Source organism: Sarcophilus harrisii, chromosome 1 (assembly GCF_902635505.1).
Source record: "Sarcophilus harrisii chromosome 1, mSarHar1.11, whole genome shotgun sequence".
Taxonomy (NCBI): domain Eukaryota; kingdom Metazoa; phylum Chordata; class Mammalia; order Dasyuromorphia; family Dasyuridae; genus Sarcophilus; species Sarcophilus harrisii.
The window spans coordinates 528,493,054-528,513,380 of record NC_045426.1 but is presented as its reverse complement, the minus strand read 5'-3'; the positions used below and the strand labels follow the sequence as shown (position 1 = coordinate 528,513,380).

Here is a 20,327-nt window from a genome sequence, read left to right as displayed (position 1 = left end):
GCCATATTTAGTATATTCATCATATCAGTATGCATACATATACATACAGCCTCTACAGCCTCTGTACTAGAATAACAGTTTTTGACTTCCCAGAACACATTATTAGAAGACCATGGAAATAAAACATACATTCTCTCTCCCTCCCCCGCAAAAAGAAACAACACAAAACATCATGTCTATTATCAGTACCAGTTGATTTCTTGGCTTTTCTAGGCCTAATCAATAATCACATTGTGTAGTCATCCGAGTTGGGTTTTTTCTTCCCCATTCTCCTTTGAGGTCAGATTTTACTGTTGGTATATCAGAAAAAAGGACATAGCCTTGTGTACTAGTAATTTTGGCTTTACTCTTTCCTTTTGCTAATAAACTGCTTAATATTTGTACTAGTAATTTTTAATAAGTTCTGTTCTACTTGTCTATTTTATCTGCCTCTGATACATTCATTTTATCTTCATCAATAACTCCTTTATCATTCATATAAATAGCTCTTTAAAAGATTTTAATAATTAAATTTGATTAAATGATGAATAATTTGTATTTGGCAAAATAATAGAAATGGCAAAAGTAAATAGACTTTGTGATTGTTGAAAGGTGCTTAAATTGACTGTTTTTGAATGGACTTTTAAAATGAAAGAAGATAATTTTTGATGATTGTTTTGATAATTTTTGCCTATATAGTCACCACACAATTACAATACTGTGTCCTTCTTCTAGACAGCCAGTTAGTCAGGCACATTTGAGCAGTGTTATCTTACTTAGTAAAAACCTCTTATTTTCTATTGCCAAGTATTTTAAAGAGAGCACTTTTAAAAAACATGGTAATTATGTCATGTTTTGTCCTGATTCATTGTACTTTATTTTCTGAATGAGGCCAAATTAATCTTTAAAACAAAAAAATCAGTTTAATATTCTACTATATTTCTGTTTTGAAACTGTTTTGAAATAGAGCTTCTTAGTAATTTTGTAAGTTTAACACATTTGTTACTAATCACATCATGGGATGGCAATAAGGGGATGGTAACTTTTTTGATGGTAATGTGTTCAGTGAGGCTTTTTGTGAGTGCTGCTGATTCTGATTCCTTTTTTTTTTTTTTTTTCATTTCTTCATATTAGAGTGGAAATTTGGTTTGTTCATAATGTATTATTGATTGGTCTGAGAACAGCAGCAGCCCCAAGGCCTTGTCATCAATGGTACTTACTCTCCCAATAGTGAATGCATCACTTCATGTAGCTCTTTGGGATTCCAGTCTGTAGCATATAAGCCTACAATTGTTAATCTTGTACAGAACAGTTTTTAGGGAGAGGAACTCTCCATTGTTGTTATGGAATTTTTTCCCATTTGTCAAAGAATAGTTTCTTTGTCATAGCAGTAAGATAAGCTTGTTCAGGATGTTAATGATGTATTTTCATTCATTGCTCATAATACTACAGTGTAACAACTAAAGTACATTTCATTGTCTCCAAGAGGACAAACATGTCCAGTAGACTGAAACATAAAATCGGACTCTCACCCACTTAGTACATGTATTTCTCAACATACCCTATAGCAGCAGGGCACAAGAATAACCTTTTCATAGAACTGTCTCTTTAGCAACCCCTTAAAAAACCCCGGGAGGAACATTGACATTGTTGATTGCTTTTGAAGCATGTTACCTCTTTGCAACATGTCCCTGTGTCCCTATTTAAACTAATTAAAGTATTTTGCTTTTGTTTTTATGTTTTTTTTTTAAATAAAGTGCATTTTCCTTCCTAGTTTCTGTGTCCTGCCATATACACATGTAATCAATCAGCTGACCAATCAATTCAAAACTGGAGGCTGGTGTACAGCTCATCTTTGCTTTTTGAACTCTTGTGAATTTAATATCTATCTGAGTGACTGCTGCAGAGAAAGAAGCGGAGGGCATTCTTTGATATGCTGGCAATTTACAAATCCAAAGTAGGTTTTTAACAGAATGATATATCATTAATGAAAACAAGAGCTGAAAGAGAACAATTATTGTTATAGAAATAAAAACACAAATTGAAAACTTCCATGGAAAAAGATTGTTACGGTTACCTTCAGAGTTTGAAAAGCCTACAGTAAGTTTAGAAATGCTATTTATTTTTCTAGCAGCCCCTTTCGTTTCTCTCCAGTCTCCAGTGCCAATTTGGGCAGATTTAAACAAACCTCAAGAGTTGGATAGTTATGTATATGTAATGACAACTCTAAATAATTGAGCATGTTTGAAAGTTAGCCTTCCATGAAAACTGGTTCAGTGTCTGAATGGGATTTTGATTGCATTAATAACTTAGCTGGTTCTGTGAATATAAATAAAATCATTTAGCTTTTATATAATCCTAATTTACTCTGCAATGTTGAAATTTGCTACAAATTTAGGAATATTCTTCCTATTAAAAGATCTTCTCTCACTTTCTTCTTATGCAAGTACATGATAGTTTGCTGATTAGTAAGATGTTAGCTACTGAAAACAGAAAATAAAAGTAGTTTTTAAGAAAAGGATACCACTTTAAAAAAAGAAGGTTGCCAGTGACAAAATACATTTAACTTCAATCAGTTTATTAATAGTTTACATTTGTAAAGAGATAAGAATTTCTTTGGAAAAGTGAAGTCCTGGATAAGGAAACAAGTCCCTATTGTCCAGCTCTACCTCTTCATTTCTCTTATTCATCCCTTTTCCTCTACTTGCTTAAGGAATATCCTAGTTCAGATCTTGATTGATTCTTGCCTGATATATTGCAATACCTTCATAATTGGTCTCCCTGTCTTTAATCTTTCCCCTTTCAAAACCATGTTTTACTGAGATGCCCAATTAATAATCCTAATGTTTAATTCTGACCATATTACTCTTGCTCAAGAAACTTCAGCTGCTCCCTATTGTTTTTGGAATAAAATGCAAATTCCTTCATTTGGTGTTTAAACCCCTTAACAATCTGATTCCAGCCTATTATTTTACACTGATTTCATATAGTTTCTATTGTACATGAGGACCTGCATGCTAAATTCCAGATAAACTGTCCATGTACTCAATATTTCATCTTCTTTCACCATGCTTTTACAAAACCAGGCTGTCCGGGGTGCATGGAATCCTCTGACTTACTCAGTTCCACCTCTTGAACTTGAGGATCCCCAGATCCCTTCAAATCATCTCAAATGTAACTTTTTATATGAGTTCTTTCCTAATTCCTCCTCCAATTAGTGTTCTCCTTCTCCCTCCCCCTCATTGGAATTTCATTCTAGTTTATTTATATTTATATAACTGTTTCCACATCTCCTACCCCCTCAATTAACCCCCAGGAAATGTAAGCTCTCTGGAGGAAGGGACAAGTTTGATTTGTCTTTGTATCCCCAGTGCCAAGTACAATACTAATTACATAATAAATGCTTATTAAAATGAATTGACTTGAATTATTCACTAGAAAGTACGATTTGGGTAGCCCTAATAATCAGTTTCTCTAGGACTCTTCTAGTGTGAATGTCTTTTAAGTTTTCCTCTAATATACCATAGACAACCTCCCTCATGCTTCAGGCTCTTTTAGTATTATAGGAATATGGACCAATGTGCTGTGACTAGGCTATATATAATATATAATTTTTTTTTCTGTTCTTATAACACCAAGCTACCTCATTTTCCTGTCATAAATGATGTCAATCAAATGATATTTGTCTCTTCTTGTTAGCTACCAACATTTATTAAATACTCACTATTTTTTTTAAACCCAGTGCAGCATTAGAATGATATAGGAAAGACCATCCTGGGCTATACATTAACTTACTATAACTTTTATCTCTATGATATTTAAAATGTGTCTGAGTTTCTACACTTTCTACACCTCTTAACAGCTAGTTCACGTTCTCGTTCTGAATAGTAAACATTCTTTTGGCTACACATTACATTTTCCTTCTTGGAATGAAATGTTTTGAGTCTTAATTAAGGTTTTTCCCCTTTTAGTAGAGACTAAGGTTATTCTCAAGTTGGGTACTTTGTTGTTTGTTGGAATCTTTACAAAGTGTTAAGCCATTGGAGTTGATTTAATCTTAGAAAGAGATATTTTGGGCCAGAACTTGAAACAAGGTACTAGGTGGAACTGATAGAAACAATGCTTGTGTTCACACCTCTAGAGAGCTCACAAGTATCTAAGTACTCAATGGAGTTCACACGTTTGGGAGGATGCAGGGCTTAGTAGGGCTTAGTCCGAATTCACACTTCCCTTAGGGCCAGAGAACACTCTGGGAGATAACCCAGAATCCCTCTCCCTTCAGAAGGCAGAGTTAACCTTTGGGAGATCACATATATAGGGAGCTTTTGAAGCTTGAGCTTAGTTCTTCTTGTGGGACTGACTGGAGTTAGTTACTTGAGGAGTTACTAGAAACTCTGGGAGCTCGAGAGAGATTTACTTGGAGTCGGAGAGAGCTCTTGGAACCCACAAGCCCTATCTCTCTGCTTGGTTCCAAGAGATCTTGCAGCTTTGTCCTTGGCTTCTCCCTCTGCTTTCTTCAGCCTCCAGCCAGCACCAAGGTAGAAGATGCAATGAATCTCTTGCCTCAAAGATAGGGCTTGTAGGTTTTCTTCCAGAGTGTGCTGTGGTCTTGAGAGCTTCTTGCTTATATGCTGTGCACTGAGTACACACCCATCATTATATCACTGGGAAACCATTATTTGTTGTAGGATTAAATCAATGCTAAACTAGATTTAACCATTGTTTCTATCAGTTCCACTTAGTACCTTATTTCAAGTTCTGGCCCAAAATATCTCTTTCTAAGATCAAATCAACTGCAATGGCTTAACAGTTTGTAAAGATTCCAACAGTTGTTTAGTTGTTTTTGTCCTGACTCTTTGTGATCCTATTTGAGGTTGTCTTGGCAAATATATTAGAGTGGTTTGCAATTTTCTTTTCTAGTTCATTTTCCAGAAGAGGAAATAGAAATAAAACAGAAGGAAACAGACTTGCCCAGGATCACACATCTAGTAGTGTCTGATTACAAATTTAACTCTTGACTTCAGGTCCTGTGCTCTTTCCACCTAACTGCTCTAAATAGTTTAAGAAATTGCATTAATATCCTTAGACCACTGAAGCACTGTTTAGTATATATTTTAGGGGTTGTGCTAGATTCTAAAGTTAATGCTTATCCTTAGGTCCTTACCTGAATCCAGGTAGTTATTTATTAGCTAGGTGGTTCTAACTATGAATTATAGCCATTTCAAATAAAGTAAATGTTAAATACAGCTTTTTAAAATTTCACTTAATTCTTTTGGGGTGTGTGTGTCTATTGTCTAATAAGATAAAAATATTCATGAAATCTGCTGAAACTTTATATACTCATGTCTATGAACCTGGGAATTTATTGTAATGCCATTTAAAATTTCAATTCATGTTTCATTTTCACTTTGCTGAATGTGGCCTTTCTTTTTCTTTTCCCACATTTGGAAAAATGTTTTCTAAAAATAACTCTGAATTGTTCATTAGATCTCAAGGGAAATTAAAAAAAATAATAAAAGCATTTGAAATCTATTTTCATACAGTAATCAGCAAAGCATTTTCATATCTAAACAATTAAAGTACAGTTTTGTCTGGCAAGTTCTCAATTTCAGTTTTGGAAAAAGTTATTAATAATAACAACACTGATTTAGTATGACAGAATGTGTTTTAATTAGTTTGTGCTTTGTTTTATGGGTCTAAGTTGCCATACTGTCATTGTGTTTTAGAAAACATATGAATACTACCTTTTTACTTCCTATTCCCCTTGAATTGTTATAACTATTTTCTTTCATTCTAGTTTGTATAAAAAAAGTTGTGTTTATAATGGACCTGGAAGTTCACTACCTTCATGAAAAGTTAGAACTACATGCATTTCTTGTACCTCTTTCATTTCTGATAGATAAAGTGAGAGTTTTTCTGAAGTCGTGGGATTCATTTAAATAGAATAGAGTTTTGTGGTATTTCTTTATTGTCTTTGACTTGTAAACCATTGCCCCCTACAGATGAGGCTGAATTCTGCCCGACTTTACCCCATGTAGATCACTTGGAAGGCTAATCACTTTTCATAAAGGCTTTTAGTTGGGGCTAAGTACGATGAGAGCATTCTCAAATTTGAGGCTTTGATAACAATACACTTCTTTTTACCTTTATAAAGAAAAAGGTTCAGTCCTATCTTAAGCACTCACTGATTTCCATTATTTTTTGCTAAGATATGATGATTCAATCATTTAGGTCAGTTAGAGGAGATTAATTTTTGGATGCATTTTTGAAAGGCCTCTAAGAAACTTGGTCATTTTAGTGGTGGTCATTGGAAAGGTAGTCGTTTTGTCTGTTTTTTTAAATGGGAAGTATCTTTTACATTTAAACTGTTTTCCTCAGATTATGCCCATTTTCTTGGTCACTGTTATCACTCCCTCTCATTTATACATTTACATAATTTTCTATGCTAAATATTAATCTTAAAAAAACATTTTTCCTAAATAGAATGATTTTTATAAGTGCTGATGAGGGATCAAGGACAACCAGTGAGTTCTGTCAGAGAGATGAAGGTGAACAGTAATATAAAGAAAATATTTTAAAATAGATTTAACTTCCTCATGAAGAATTTGATCAGCCCTTCAAAATGCAGTCACAGGCTAGTTTGGGGGCATCATTTTTAAACTGGCAGGGTATAGTATAAAATGAAAATTGTATTTCCTAATTGGAAGACTTTTGAAAGGAAAAATGTCAAATTACCTTTTAGGAGTTCTTGGAGGAATTAAACCCATACCACATGGAGGGGAATAGAGGTCACTTAAGAGAAGTTTCAGAGTTGTGGGTCAAATGTTGATTTAAAAAAATTTAATAAAGAATCTAAATGATTTTGTTAGTCCTGATTGCAAATAGAAATATTTTGTTATTGGCAGAGAAAAGAACGCTAGCATTCTTTTAGACTGTTAGTTAATTATATTTTAGATAATTTTGATCGAGACCAATTTAAATTAACTTGTGTGGACCTCAGTTTCCTCATGTTCAATGAGGGAATTGAACTAGTTAATCTCTATGATTATTTCCCAACACCAATATCACTAATTTTATAAAATTTATGTAATAACAAATTGCATTTAAATGTGATTACATTTATTACATTTAATAATGACTAGCTTGTGTTTTAAAGTTTTCAAAGTACTTGCACATCCATTGTAATATCACATTTGTGCAACTCTTTATTATAAAAAAAAGCAATCTTTCTCTCCATTAGCTTACTTGAGCTTCAGGACAATTTAAAATAGATAGTACAAGTACTTACAAATTTGGAGTTGGGAGGAATCACTTATACTATCTTATCTTAGAGATAGTATAAGTTTATCTCACCCCTTTTTGTCCCCTCCCTGTTTTATAGATGAGAAACCTGTAGCCCTCAGAGGTTTTTAAATGGCTTGTCCAAAAGGGTTAGAGCAATCAGATGACTTTCCTAGGATCATAGGTTAGTTGTGAATAGAGCTGGGATATGAACTTCTATCCTTTGACTCCAAGTCTAGCTCTTTTTATTATGTAATTGATCTGTATTGGTCATGGAATAAAGCCTTGTAACATTGCTTTGATTCAGATAACACAATAGACCCATTTTGATAGATGAGGAAATGCAGCATATGATACTACAATTAGAATACAAGTTAAAATACTTTGATATTTTTGCACATTATTTAATTTTGAGTGATTTTCATAATAAAGTATGGGATTCTAGGGACTAGTAAGTGGCACAGTGAATAGAGTATTGGACTTGGAATCAGGAAGTACTAAGATATTAGCTGTGTGGCCCTGCATAAGAAACTGAACATTTCAATGTGACTCAGTTTTCTTATCTGTTAGGTGCTATTTTTATCTTCACTTATCTTCCATAGTTGTTCTGAAAATCTCAAATGAGAGAAAATGCTTTGTAAAACTTAAATTGCTATATAAATGCTAGATTAACTATCATCATGACATGCAGGAGAAACTTCTTTAGCTGGAATGAGTGGAGAGAGAAAAAAAGGGATTTTAAAAAATTAGTTCTGACTCAGATCTTCATTGTATACATCAGATTGAGTCAGAAAAAAGTTTTCAATGAATATATTTTTGGGTATTTCCTCCTTATTCTTCGTTTGTCTTAATTTATGTGTATAGTTTTGTTTTTTAGTACAGGGGTTAGGAAAAGGAAAAAAAAAAAAGAATAGCCAGAAATCTCTTATTTCAGATCATTTATTTTTAACCTTTTCAACTGAAAAAATCCATTTTGACTTTAAGGTGAAGATTTGCATTGGTTCTTATTTATTACCAACTGGTTCAGTGAGTTTTCTCCCTCAGCCTTGCCTTCTTGTCTTATTAATAGGTTACTTTATTGTCTAGGTTTCATGGACAAAAACTACATGCTGAATAGAATAAGGCCATGTGTCCAGTAGTTCTGTCCTTTCAAATTAGTTCTGAGACACTAATTTTGGGGGTCAGAGAGCTGGTTATATGTTTTCTTTGTAGAGTTGATGTACATGTGGTTCCTCAACCACCTGAGGTTATATGATTCTCCTTTAACAGTGTGAGATTATCAGATTCCCTAATTTAGATATTAAAAAATATTTCACTCTAAAAGTTGAATATTTTAAATTCAAGATGTCTATTGGATAAAAAAAATTTTTTTTTGAAGCTCAGTCCTAGAGACAAGAGTTGCAGCTGAAACTGATGCTTTTGTGAGTAAAAATGATTATATAATGATAAATTGCAATTAAAACATTATCAGAAAATTACTTCTGTAAAAGTAAATTTAATTTTAAAGTGCTGTTTTTAGGAAATGTTCAGCTTTATGTTTATACTGATAATTCAAAATCGCATTTAACAAACCTTAAGTGATGGAATAAATAATTCTCTTCTATCATTTTCTTTATTTTTATATCAGAAATTCTGGTGATTTGTATCTATATGTCATGTAACTTTTTTTGCTCTTGTGTTTACAGTAATGAGTTAACTTAATTTTATATTATATATTAAAGTAAATAATATACTGAATGAAGCTACTTTGTCTTTACTGTGGATTGAGTTTGCCACTTAAAGATGAATGATGTTAATATTGTAGAAACCTAGGGAAAAATAGGTTGATGCTTAGAAAAATTGAAAAATAAAATTCTAAAAAGTGTTTCTTTTATATTGAGACTACATAGCTTGTGTAATCGCAAAGATTTAGAAGAATTCTCTCCTTATAGGAGAGCTCACTAATCATGTAGAAATGGTGGCTGAACTCTTGTCATCCTCAATACTGATTAAAACATTGTAAAAAAGTAGCAGGCAATGACTATCAACTACTATTTTCATCTGTGAGTGGATACTTCTGGGAAATTTCTTGCCTATCCTCCCAAAGACTGTGGGTTACAAGTTGCCTCCATTTCTTTCAACCAATATTCTTTCTCTTATCTCATTAGTTACAGGGGTGACATATGGTCTCTCCTCCCAATTTTGGTGGCTAAAGAGTGGTGGCAGTGGGGGGAAGGGAAGGCAGATGGTAAAAGCTAGTGAATGTCACATATAGTGACAGTTTTTGTCAGGGTATATATTGAGTACATATGTGTATGTTGTATATATGTTTGTATGTTATATATGTCTTTTTTTTTAAAAAGGTTAGTAAATATAATAATGTTACAGTTCTTTTAATAGATGAATTTATAATAGTACTTTAAAACTCATGTTTGCAAAAGCATTTTAGTATTGCTTAATAACTGACCGTTAGGACATTTTGTTAAGACATGTTGTACATTTTCTCAGACTATTTCTGTTTTAATCAGAATATTAAACTTATTACACGTTGTTCTCATGTTCTGAACAGGAAGTGCTAAATCAAGTAAAGTAGTAATACTGAAGGCTCAAAGTGAGTTTCAGGCCATCTGCTCTGTAGAAAACTTTGACTCTTAAATAAAATTAACACGATGTAATAATAATGACAGTTGACATTTATATATAGCATTTGAAGGTTTGCAAAGTACCTTACATATATTATGTCAAGACATTTCAGTTAATTATTTTCTTGGTGTCAATTTAATTCAGTTAAATAAACATTTGTTAATAAAATATGTATTTTAACAATATGTTGTTAAAAATGTAGGTTTACATCTTTAAAAGTTTTGTCCAAATGTAGAGAATCATTAGGGGCTATAAACAGCTATTCAGGTTATTAATTCTGACTTGAGAAATGTAAAATAAACACCCTGCCCAAAGAGTAACAATTTATACTGTTTTTTCTTTTAAAAAAAAAACTCTTCTAAATAAGGTTATTAAAATTTGAATATTTTACAAGTACTTTTTTATTTTACTTATTGTTTTGTGTACTCTGCTTCTCATCCATTCAGTTGTAAATTGATAGTCTCATTGTTTATACCCATCTTTCAAATGTTTTAGTAGTGATTTTTGAATATCACAATTTTTTTGAAACATTTGCACTGAGGTGATCTGGTCATTTACAGAAAAAAAATATCTATTTTTGAATAGCCATTTTATGTATATGATCCATAATATTTACATTTAAGATTGAAAGAAACTTTAGGGATCATCTAGTCTAGCCAGCTCTGTTTACAGGTAAGCATTCTGAGGTCCAGAGAGATGAAATGACTTAGTAAAAAATAGCAGATTCAGGCTTTTGACCTAGATCTTCTTTCTTCTAAATAAATTTTAAAAAAAAATTATTTTGCGCCCTCAAGGTTGTACTTTCATTTAGTAACAAAGGCAGCACTTTGTTCTATTCACTTGTACTAGAAGCTTCCCTAAATTTGCTTAATTTCAATGCCTTCCTTCTTTTATTTTTATATTTATGCTGCATATAGCTTGCTTTGTATATACTTGTTTATATGTCTATTCTTTTATTAGATTGTAAGGTACTTGAGATCAAGAGTTTGTTTTGTTTCTTTTTCTATCTCAGTTCTTTGTACTTTACTAGACACAGAATAGGTGCTTTATTAAGTGTTTATTGCTGGATTAATTGATACTATAATGACTCAGTTAAATAATCTCATTTAAATAATTACTGGACATCTACATATCATATAAAGGTTTGCAAAATGCTTTCATATAAACATTTCTTTTGATCTTCATATCAACCTTGTGAAGTCAGTACTGTAGGTATTATTATGTCTCTTTCAACAAGGCAGAATTCTGAAGCTTAAAGTGGTTAAGTGATTTGCCAGTTTTCACACTTCCAGTAAGAGTCAGAAGCTAAATTTGAATTCAAGTCTCTATTGATTTGTTCTAATTTGCTAGGTTACTTTATTATTTTACTCTATAGAATAATTATACCTTACATTTGTAATTCAGTGGCAAATTTATTATGCAGTTTTATCCTATAGATTATTCATGTTCTTCATCTGTCTCCTTTCTTTTAATTATAGTAGTTACAACTGACCTAATGGTCTGAAATTTACATGTATTATCTCACTTAAGTCTCAGAAAACTTTGAAGTAGGCAGTACAAGTATTATATCCATTTTACAGATTGGAATTTTGAGGCACAGAATAAGATTGAGTGCCTTAATCAAAATTACAGAACTAGTAAATGTCATTTGTTGTTGTCTAATTGTTTCAGTTATGACTTCGTAATTTCATGTGACGTTTTCTTGGCAAAGATACTAGACTGGTTTGCCATTTTCTTCTTCAGTTCATTTTACAGAAGAGGAAACTGACAAAATTTTCCAAAATTTTTGTCACAAAATCCGTGTGACAAAATGGATTAAGTGACTTGCTCTCAGGGTCACATAGCTAGTAAGTATCTGAGGCCAATTGTGAATTCAGGTCTTCCTGATTTCAGGCCCAACACTTACCTACTGCATCACCTGGCTTTTTTTCTTTCCTTCTACTCATGTAATTGGTAGCCTATGTTTTTCTCACATAGGCAAATTTCTTTATTGCCTTAGCATTTGCTTAGACTGTGATACATTTTTAATGGTAATTATTGTATGCAATCTCTATGAATAGCACATTCATTTTTAAGGGAAATGAATATTTGAATGGGCATTTATTTGATTTTGTTTGCCTGTTTGCTTTTTTTTTTTTTTTTTTTTAAGAAATGGAATAATACTTTTGAATTAGGGGAAATTAGAGGTCTGTCCATTGAATATGAAGCATACTTACTTACATTTGAAATTGAGTTTCATTAGTTTTCATGTGCTTTTCCTTTTTCAGGTGCTTATTGCCATCCTCTATATGGTTCACTTAGAACATGCTTGAACATAATCGTACTGGGAACATCTTTTACCTTTGGAGAGGGAAAATATCACTTAAAAAAGAAAAGATAACACGATTGCTCTTCAAAACTGCATGATCCAAAGCACAACTCTACCTGCCACTATTGGACAGAAGTTCACCCTTTTCCCCTTCACAGCTAATGGTGCAGTAGTACAGATGGATCGCCACAGAGAGGCAGAAATGGAATTGAGAAGAGCCTCTAGTCCCAGCAAAGCAAATAAGAGCAATGAAGTGGATGGAGATAGGTCTTTGTGCCACAGCTGCTGCATCTGTGGCAAGAGCTTTCCCTTTCAGAGCTCCCTTTCACAACACATGAGAAAGCACACTGGGGAGAAGCCATACAAATGTCCTTACTGTGACCACAGAGCTTCCCAAAAAGGTAACTTGAAGATTCACATTCGGAGCCATCGTACAGGAACTCTAAGTCAAGGACATGAATCTGAGATGGGAGAGTCACAACTTGGAGAGATGGGTGTGTCTGAGGGACTTGATGGATGTACTAGTCCTACTAAGAGCACCTCAGCGTGCAACAAGATATTGAATGGGGCTACCCAGATGGAAAACAGCAAAATCTTGCTGAGAAGCAGCAAGAAAGATGCAGGAACAGATGCCTCTGCTGAAGAGGATAAGATCTCTGTGTTCCAATGTACTTTCTGCAAAACCAAGTTTGAGAGAAAGAAAGACCTTGAACAGCATATACATCAGGTCCACAAGCCATACAAATGCAGGCTGTGCAACTATATGACCTTGAGAGAGGAGACATTATTGAACCACATTGAAAAGGACCATATCACAGCTCAGATTCCAAATGGGGAGACATATGTGGAGAATGGCAAGAATGAGCTCAGCCCTGGGGAATTTCCTTGTGAAGTGTGTGGTCAGGCATTTAGTCAAACCTGGTTCCTTAAAGCTCACATGAAGAAGCACAGGGGCTCATTTGACCATGGATGCCATATTTGTGGAAGGAGATTTAAAGAGCCTTGGTTTCTCAAAAATCACATGAAATCTCATGGCCCAAAAACTGGGAACAAAAACAAACCAAAAAGTGATTTGGATCTGATAGCTACTATCAATAATGTGATTCAGGAAGAAACTATTGTGACTGGCTTGTCCCTCTATGAAGTTTGCATCAAGTGTGGGAACTTGTTTACAAACCTTGAGAGCTTAAAAGTCCATAATGCTGTGCACCGCAAGGTGGAAGGGATTCGAATCCAAGACAAAACCCAAGGGTTAGTGTCTGGAAGCTTCGACCCCTCTGAAACACAGCAGTTTTTCTTACAGTGCCTGAATTTGAGACCATCTGGAGGGGGAGATAAAGTTACAAGTGGGCAGTCTGGAAAAAGAGTTGCAGAACTGGATCCTGTTAACAGTTACCAGGCTTGGCAGTTGGCCACCAAAGGAAAAGTGGCAGAACCCTCAGAATACCTGAAGTATGGAGGATGGGATGAAACCTTGGCAGATGCAGATGTCACTTATGACAAAGACAAGAGGGAGTATATCCTTGTGAGCCAGGAGAAGCGCAAGAGGGACCAAGATTCCCAGACTTCTGGCAATCCCAAGAGGAAGACTTTTTCAGGAGGGCGCTCAGATAAGTCTGGAGGTGTTCAATTAGGGGACAATTGCTTTGTAGTTCAGGGTGATACAGATTACAGACCATCTTCCCGCCAGAGTCGCCGGGCAACCCAGAATAATAAATCAACTGAATGCTTTGAATGTGGAAAGATTTTCCGCACATACCACCAAATGGTGCTCCATTCCAGGGTACATCGAAAAGATCGCCGGACCTGCAGTGAGAGCGGGGCTACAGCACAACGAGAACGATATGGCTCCACCAGTGAAGGGGACTCGGGTTCTACTAGCCAGCCCAGCAGTCCTGGGTCTGCCTCGGCTCCTGAGGATTCATTGACCTCTGGGATGGGAGAGGAGGGTGCTGATGACAGCTTTGAGGAAGGAACCCCAGAATCCTTGCCAGGTAAGGCCCCCATTATTTATTTAATGTTTTTGTTAAATCTACTTGATCTATGCATACCTTCACAAATGCATTTTGTTCTTGTTGTTGCACATTTCTCCATTTCTTTTGATTAATTAACTTGTATTTTTGCATAAATTACCCTTAGTGACACTTTTCTGCTGGTGTTCTCTTCTGGGCAACCGTAACTCTTAAGCTCAGGAAGTAGCTTCTTTCACACTTGAAAAGATTCATTCCTTTCTTGATATTCTCCCCTTCCTTACTACTTCCCTTCCCCACCCTTTCAACACATAATCACCGTCTTTCCCTGTCCTTTCAAACTTATACAGATGCATTAAATAAAAACTTTAAACTCTTATGCAGCTATAATTAATCTCCTTGGATTAAACTAGTCCTCTGGGTTCAGTGCTTGTTAACTGGAACAGATTACTTTCCAAGTAGTAGCTAAATATTTAAAGAAGCATTATAAACTGTGGTTTAATTTGTCTACTTGCTTCTCCATCATTTTCCAATTTTAGTTAAATATTCTTCAAAAATGGAAAGTAGCATTTTAGTCATTGAACTGGATTTACCCACTTTGTCAGCTGCATGATGTTCTCAACCAACAAAATATGTAATGACATTTGCCATTTAAAAAATCTAAACATACCACAATTATTATGTACTCTGAAGTGCATTCACATTAACATGAATATTACATTTATGTTATAAATTCCATGTGGAAATGATGTTTGCATTGGCTGTGCAGAAATACAGGATTTCAAAGAACAAGACTTTGCAATGAATGCCTTTATTATGAAGGCACATTCTATACCTAAATAGCTACAGAAATTATTTGAGAACACTATACCAGTTATGAGTCTCCATTTTCTTTATCAGTTAAGAACAAGTAGTAGTAGTTTCTCTTAAATTAAAAAAATAGTATTAGTATTTTATATTTTTATAGTTTACAAATTTGCATTCACATACATACTCTGTTTTGATACTCAAAAGCTTTAAGCTAATCAGGGCCAAGATCATGATTATGAGCTCCATTTTAAAGTCAGGAAAACTGAGGTAAGGCAATATATGTGTATATATATACACACATCTACTGATTATTTATATATGCAGATGAACATATGAAATCAGGTGCTGCATTATGATGATCTTATATAAATTCCATGTGCAGATAATATATGGTACAGATTTTATATTTTCTATGTCCATTTCTTACTCTTGAATTCTGTGGCAAAACAGAGTAAGCATAATGCCTTTTGACATACAGTGTTCATTCAAGGAGGTGAATTATGGCTTTTCACCCAGTTAATTGGCACTTTGAAGCTTGACCTGTTTAATCAAGGAGCTGTCAGCTGCCATTGTGCTCCTCTTCCCATAGTTTTTTGTTCCGCCTCCACCAATACCCCCATATTTCCTGACTCCTAAAATTTTTTTTAAACAAATTTTTAATTTTTAAAATTAAGAACAATTTTTTTTCTCATTGTCTTCAATGAAAATACCTTCCCTGCAACTTTCTTTTCTCTTTTCACCGCACCCATCAAGCTGTTCTTAAAGCTTTATCTTAAGCAGATGACCTACACTTTGAAAAAGGTTAGGACACCTTTCATACCTTTTAGAATATTGACTTGTCATTCATAAGACAATTATTTTGAGAATATTAAATGATACCCTATGTCCTTTAAAGAGTTAACATACCACACCTGAATAAACACTTAATCCCCAGACAATATTTTGATCACTCCAATTCATGACAAGCTAACTATACTTTCTTAAGTAGTAAAAGTATTAAAAGAACTGGTTTGTCTCTTTTCTTTGGCTCCTCATCATTATCAGCTATAAATTGTTTGAAAAAATGAAAAAGCTAGTGCTTTAGATTGAACAGCAGTTTTGTTCATCATCATTATAACAGGCATGACCAATACCCTTAAGGAGGAACACCAGAAAACTGGGTTTCTGGAGGTACAGTGGCAGTACCTCATTCATGCTTTGAAACTGGAGAAAGCAGCAGATTAAGCCAAGCTGAATACATAGGAGGATCTTGGAAAACAAAAGGAGTTGCCATGATTGGCATGGCTATCTTAAAATTCCACAACTTCCCCATTCAAGGACTGGAATAATTAATGGGAAGAGCATAGCTTGCAAGGAATTCTTGCACAGGGCTTAAGCTGTCAAATTAGAAATTACTTGTCAGCTCTGGGAATCCTAAATCAAAAAAGCTTGAAGAGAGGTCATTATAGTCATTGTGGGACTGATCCTGGTCGTGAGCGATCTTGTCTGTCGTTAGGTAGAAATCACAAGTTCCTAATTTAGGGATACAAATTACTTGTGTAATACTTTTGTGGAAGGAGAAAAAGCCTAAAGGAAATGAAATTCAAAGTAGTGAGAAATATACCAAATGAATTGGGTCTTGTAAATATATTAAAATTATTAGGGACTCTTTTCTGAATTGAGTTCACATGAAGACAAATTTCCTAGGTACTTTATTGGGAATTTGGTTTGTTTAAGAATATTGAATTATTATCATTTGTGTCAATAAAAAATAATAGCTTAAAATTTGTATAGTGCTTTGAGGTTTGCAAAATGCTTTCATTATGTAATTTCACATGTTAAGGTCCATGTTCATTGGAATTGTTTAAGGCAACAAAGAAGTGCATGCTACTATCTTTCAATTTTTGTTTAGTCACAGTGAGAAACTGATTGTGAGCTTTAAATGTTTTTGAGAAGTTTAATTCTTAGCTTTCATTTTTCTCCAACAACTATAGATTTTCTTGGATTCCTTCCAATAAAGTTGAACCTAATTTTTCACAGCAGAATTGGATAAAAATGTCAGGTTAATGCTAATCTCTTAGCATTGTTTTATTTTTTACTTTGAGAGTTCAATTTGTCATTTTAGAAGAAAAATGACCATTTGGCCATTTTACACTATTAAAAAAGTCAGAGGATTAATATTAGTCTGCCCAATGGAATTTTAAATACTAGAAATTAGAAAAAGCAAATAGTTTTCCCTGTAATTTGGGATTTATATTGTTACTGTTTTCTCATATGAGTGGTGGTTAGAGCTATTATTTGCCATTTGAAGAAGTTACACATTTCAGTTTAGCCTTTTTGTAATTTAACAGGCACCTTATGCATTTACCGTAAACTATAGAAATAAGAGGAAATAGGATATTTATCGTTTTACTCAAATAATATGATTAGCCTATCATTCATGAAACAAAATGATTAAGCTATTTATAAAACTGAAAAGCATTATTGCCTGCTGAGTTGCCTTTTCTCACTTAAAGGGTTGACTATTTTTGCTTAATAATTGAATTTTCTTGGGTCAGGGGAACCAGAACTAGTCTTAGTGCTCTCAATTAGAGGACTAGAGGAGTATTAGATCACAGATTCATAAAGCCTCTTTGAAGCAAAGAATACTTAATACATTAATTTAACTACTATGAAAAGAGGTTGTGTGATTTGGACAAATCCTTAGAAGAAACTACTTTGTAGATGAAGCTCCTAATATTTCTAGGTTTGTTTCTTAAACCCTCTTTGTGCCTTTTTTTTTTCTTCAAAGAACATATGCTGACTTCTGAAAGTGCTCCTAATGTCACTTAACACTTTAAACATTAAAGTTATCTTTTATTAATACTCACAGCACTCCTGTGAGTTGGCTGATGAGAGCTTTTCTTGCTAGAGAAATTCAAGTCAACAAAATTTATTAAACTTGCATAAAGAAATGGAGTCCCAAAGAATCACTTTTGAAAAACGATAGCAGTGATCTTGAGGAAATTATTATTCACATCTTGTGACAACTGCCCAGAAAGCCATTTTTGTGTTATAATGCTATTTTCAATCTTCAGATGTTTCTTTGACTTTTAGGTACTTAATTTTGTATTTTTCCTTGCATAAAGTTTTATCTTGCAATGTCTTAGGTTAACTGAAAAAATAATATGTATCACAGCCTGGTACTTGAGGAAGTTTAAAAAATTAGAATGCTTCCTCCCTCCCACCCCCCACCTTGGTGACAAGTAAAGAGAACAAAAGAGGGGAAAAACACAAAAATACTATCTCAGGGTCATCTGTGAGTTTCTTTACTCCCCATTTCTAGTCTTTTGCATATCATTCCCCATTCTGACCAGGGAAGAGGTAACCCTTTTCTGTGGCAAGGCCATCCATCCCTCCTCTTTGTGTCCTTGAGCCTGACTTTTCTGGAAGCTTCCCTTATTTAATCACTTTTTCCCCCTGCATCTTCAATCTCTATATTTACTGAGTTCTTCCCAGCCACCTACAAATATGCCTAAACTTCTTTAAAAAAAAAAAAAAAAAACAACTACACAAAAAAGAAAAACAAAAATCTTTAACTTTACTATTTCCTCAAACTTTCTTGTCTTCACAAATTAAAAATAAGTAATCTACACTCATTTTTTAAATGCCATCTAAATTCTTGTTTCTACTACAGTTTCTCACCCTGACTCAACCAAAACTACTCTCTGAACTTAAAAAAAAATTATTATTAATTTATGAAATAAAAAAGGATTTTCATAACATAATAAAAAGGTGATTGCATATGAAACTGCAAATCTATTATATACAACTTTCTATTCCTTTAAAATATATAATAAAGTTATCATGTAAATAATCATTTTTGCAGAAATTCTTCTCTCTGCTCTTATTTTTACTTCACTAGTTACTCAAAGCAGTTTCATATTTTATTCATTAATGTAATGATTATCTTTTGAATATAAACCTGGTTCAATTTGAGAGTATAGTTTGTGTTATAGTGCACATAGAGTTTACTGATCTCATCCAGTTTCCAGGACACAGTAATGTTCTCCAAAGTAACTTTATTAAGGAAAGAAACTTAGTATTCTTTCAATCCAGTGTATTGGAGGGGCTGTGCCTATTTACCTTTTTTACTTGAACTCACCGAGGCAAGGAAGCTTAGGTGTTTTTCCTTTTACATATTCCTTAGAGTTTACTTCACTTTAGAGAAGAAATATGCGTCTAAGTATCTTCTCCCCATTGTGCTGTTAGGCATGTCTTTTAATGACATCAGGCACCTGCACAGAGAAAGCTTAGAGACTTGGGACTAAAGCTTTAATGTTATTAGAATCTTAGACATTGGGTGGATTGCTGTTTATTAAATGTGTTCAGATGTTGGATTGTAAGAATCTTTTATTCTCATTAAATTACTTCACCAGTGACTCCACAGAAGAAGCTAGAACAATAATTCTATAAAGGGAAATGTTATAAACACTGAAGAGGATAGAAAAAAAAATTACTAAAATGAGAACAAGAAAAGTTCAAAGTATAGGCAGGAAATAACAAAGTGACAATTTAACAGAGGAAAGAAAAACACATATATCTGGGAAAAATTTAGTCCTTAACATTGATATTTTATGGGATTAAGGTACCAAAAGTATTGATGTTAAAAAATGTACATAAGGGATATCAATATATAACTTATTATCTTTCTAAAGGATTGAAAGCAAAATGAAAATATTATTTCAATTCAGTATCACAAACATTTATTAAGTTTCTGATTTATGTCAGACATTGTGGGGGTTACAGAGAGAGAGAGACAAAAATAAAAGTTGCTACTTTCAAGGTACTCATAGCCTATTAAGGCTCTTCTCTAGCTCTTTAAGGTTAAATATATCTCAATGGATAATAGCCCTTTGAGGGGTAGGCATGGTGGGTATTACTGACCCCATTTTTACAGATGAGGAAACAGATACAGTTTTAAATCTTTAACTTCAAAATTTTGCCCCAACAGGGTGATTTGCCATATGATTCTGACCAAATTACTTAACTTATTTTTTTGTTCCTCATTCTATTCATAAAAAAAAATGAATAAAACATGTCCCCCTAGAAGAGAGGTTGCAATTGAAATGTGAAAATATTTGACCGCCAGGTTGAAGAACTTTGACTGTATTTGGCAGGCAGTATGGAAAGTTGGGGGCAGGGAAGTGATATCATCACAATTATGCCTTATGCAGATGAGAGTCTTAAGTCACAGAATCTGGAGAGTATCTTTAATACTATCTAGTTCTCTCATTTTAGAGATTTAGAAATTGAGGTTATCTCCTGGCAGTAGTGTGGATAATGGATTGATTGAAAAGGCAAGGTATTAGAGGTAGGGAGACCAGATAATTTCACTG

The 20,327-nt window shown here is 33.8% G+C and overlaps 1 protein-coding gene across 8 annotated transcripts in view; it reads left to right on the top strand.

The window, feature by feature from the left end:
- ZNF516 (zinc finger protein 516) overlaps positions 1 to 20,327 on the top strand; it is a 144,744-nt gene that overhangs the window by 45,553 nt on the left and 78,864 nt on the right. For all 8 annotated transcript variants that reach the window (XM_023496292.2, XM_023496291.2, XM_023496286.2 and 5 more), the window contains one exon: positions 12,150 to 14,184. In XM_023496292.2, the coding sequence (XP_023352060.2) occupies positions 12,285 to 14,184 (1,900 nt within the window). In that variant the 5' untranslated portion in view covers positions 12,150 to 12,284. The remainder of the gene's footprint in view (positions 1 to 12,149; positions 14,185 to 20,327) is intronic.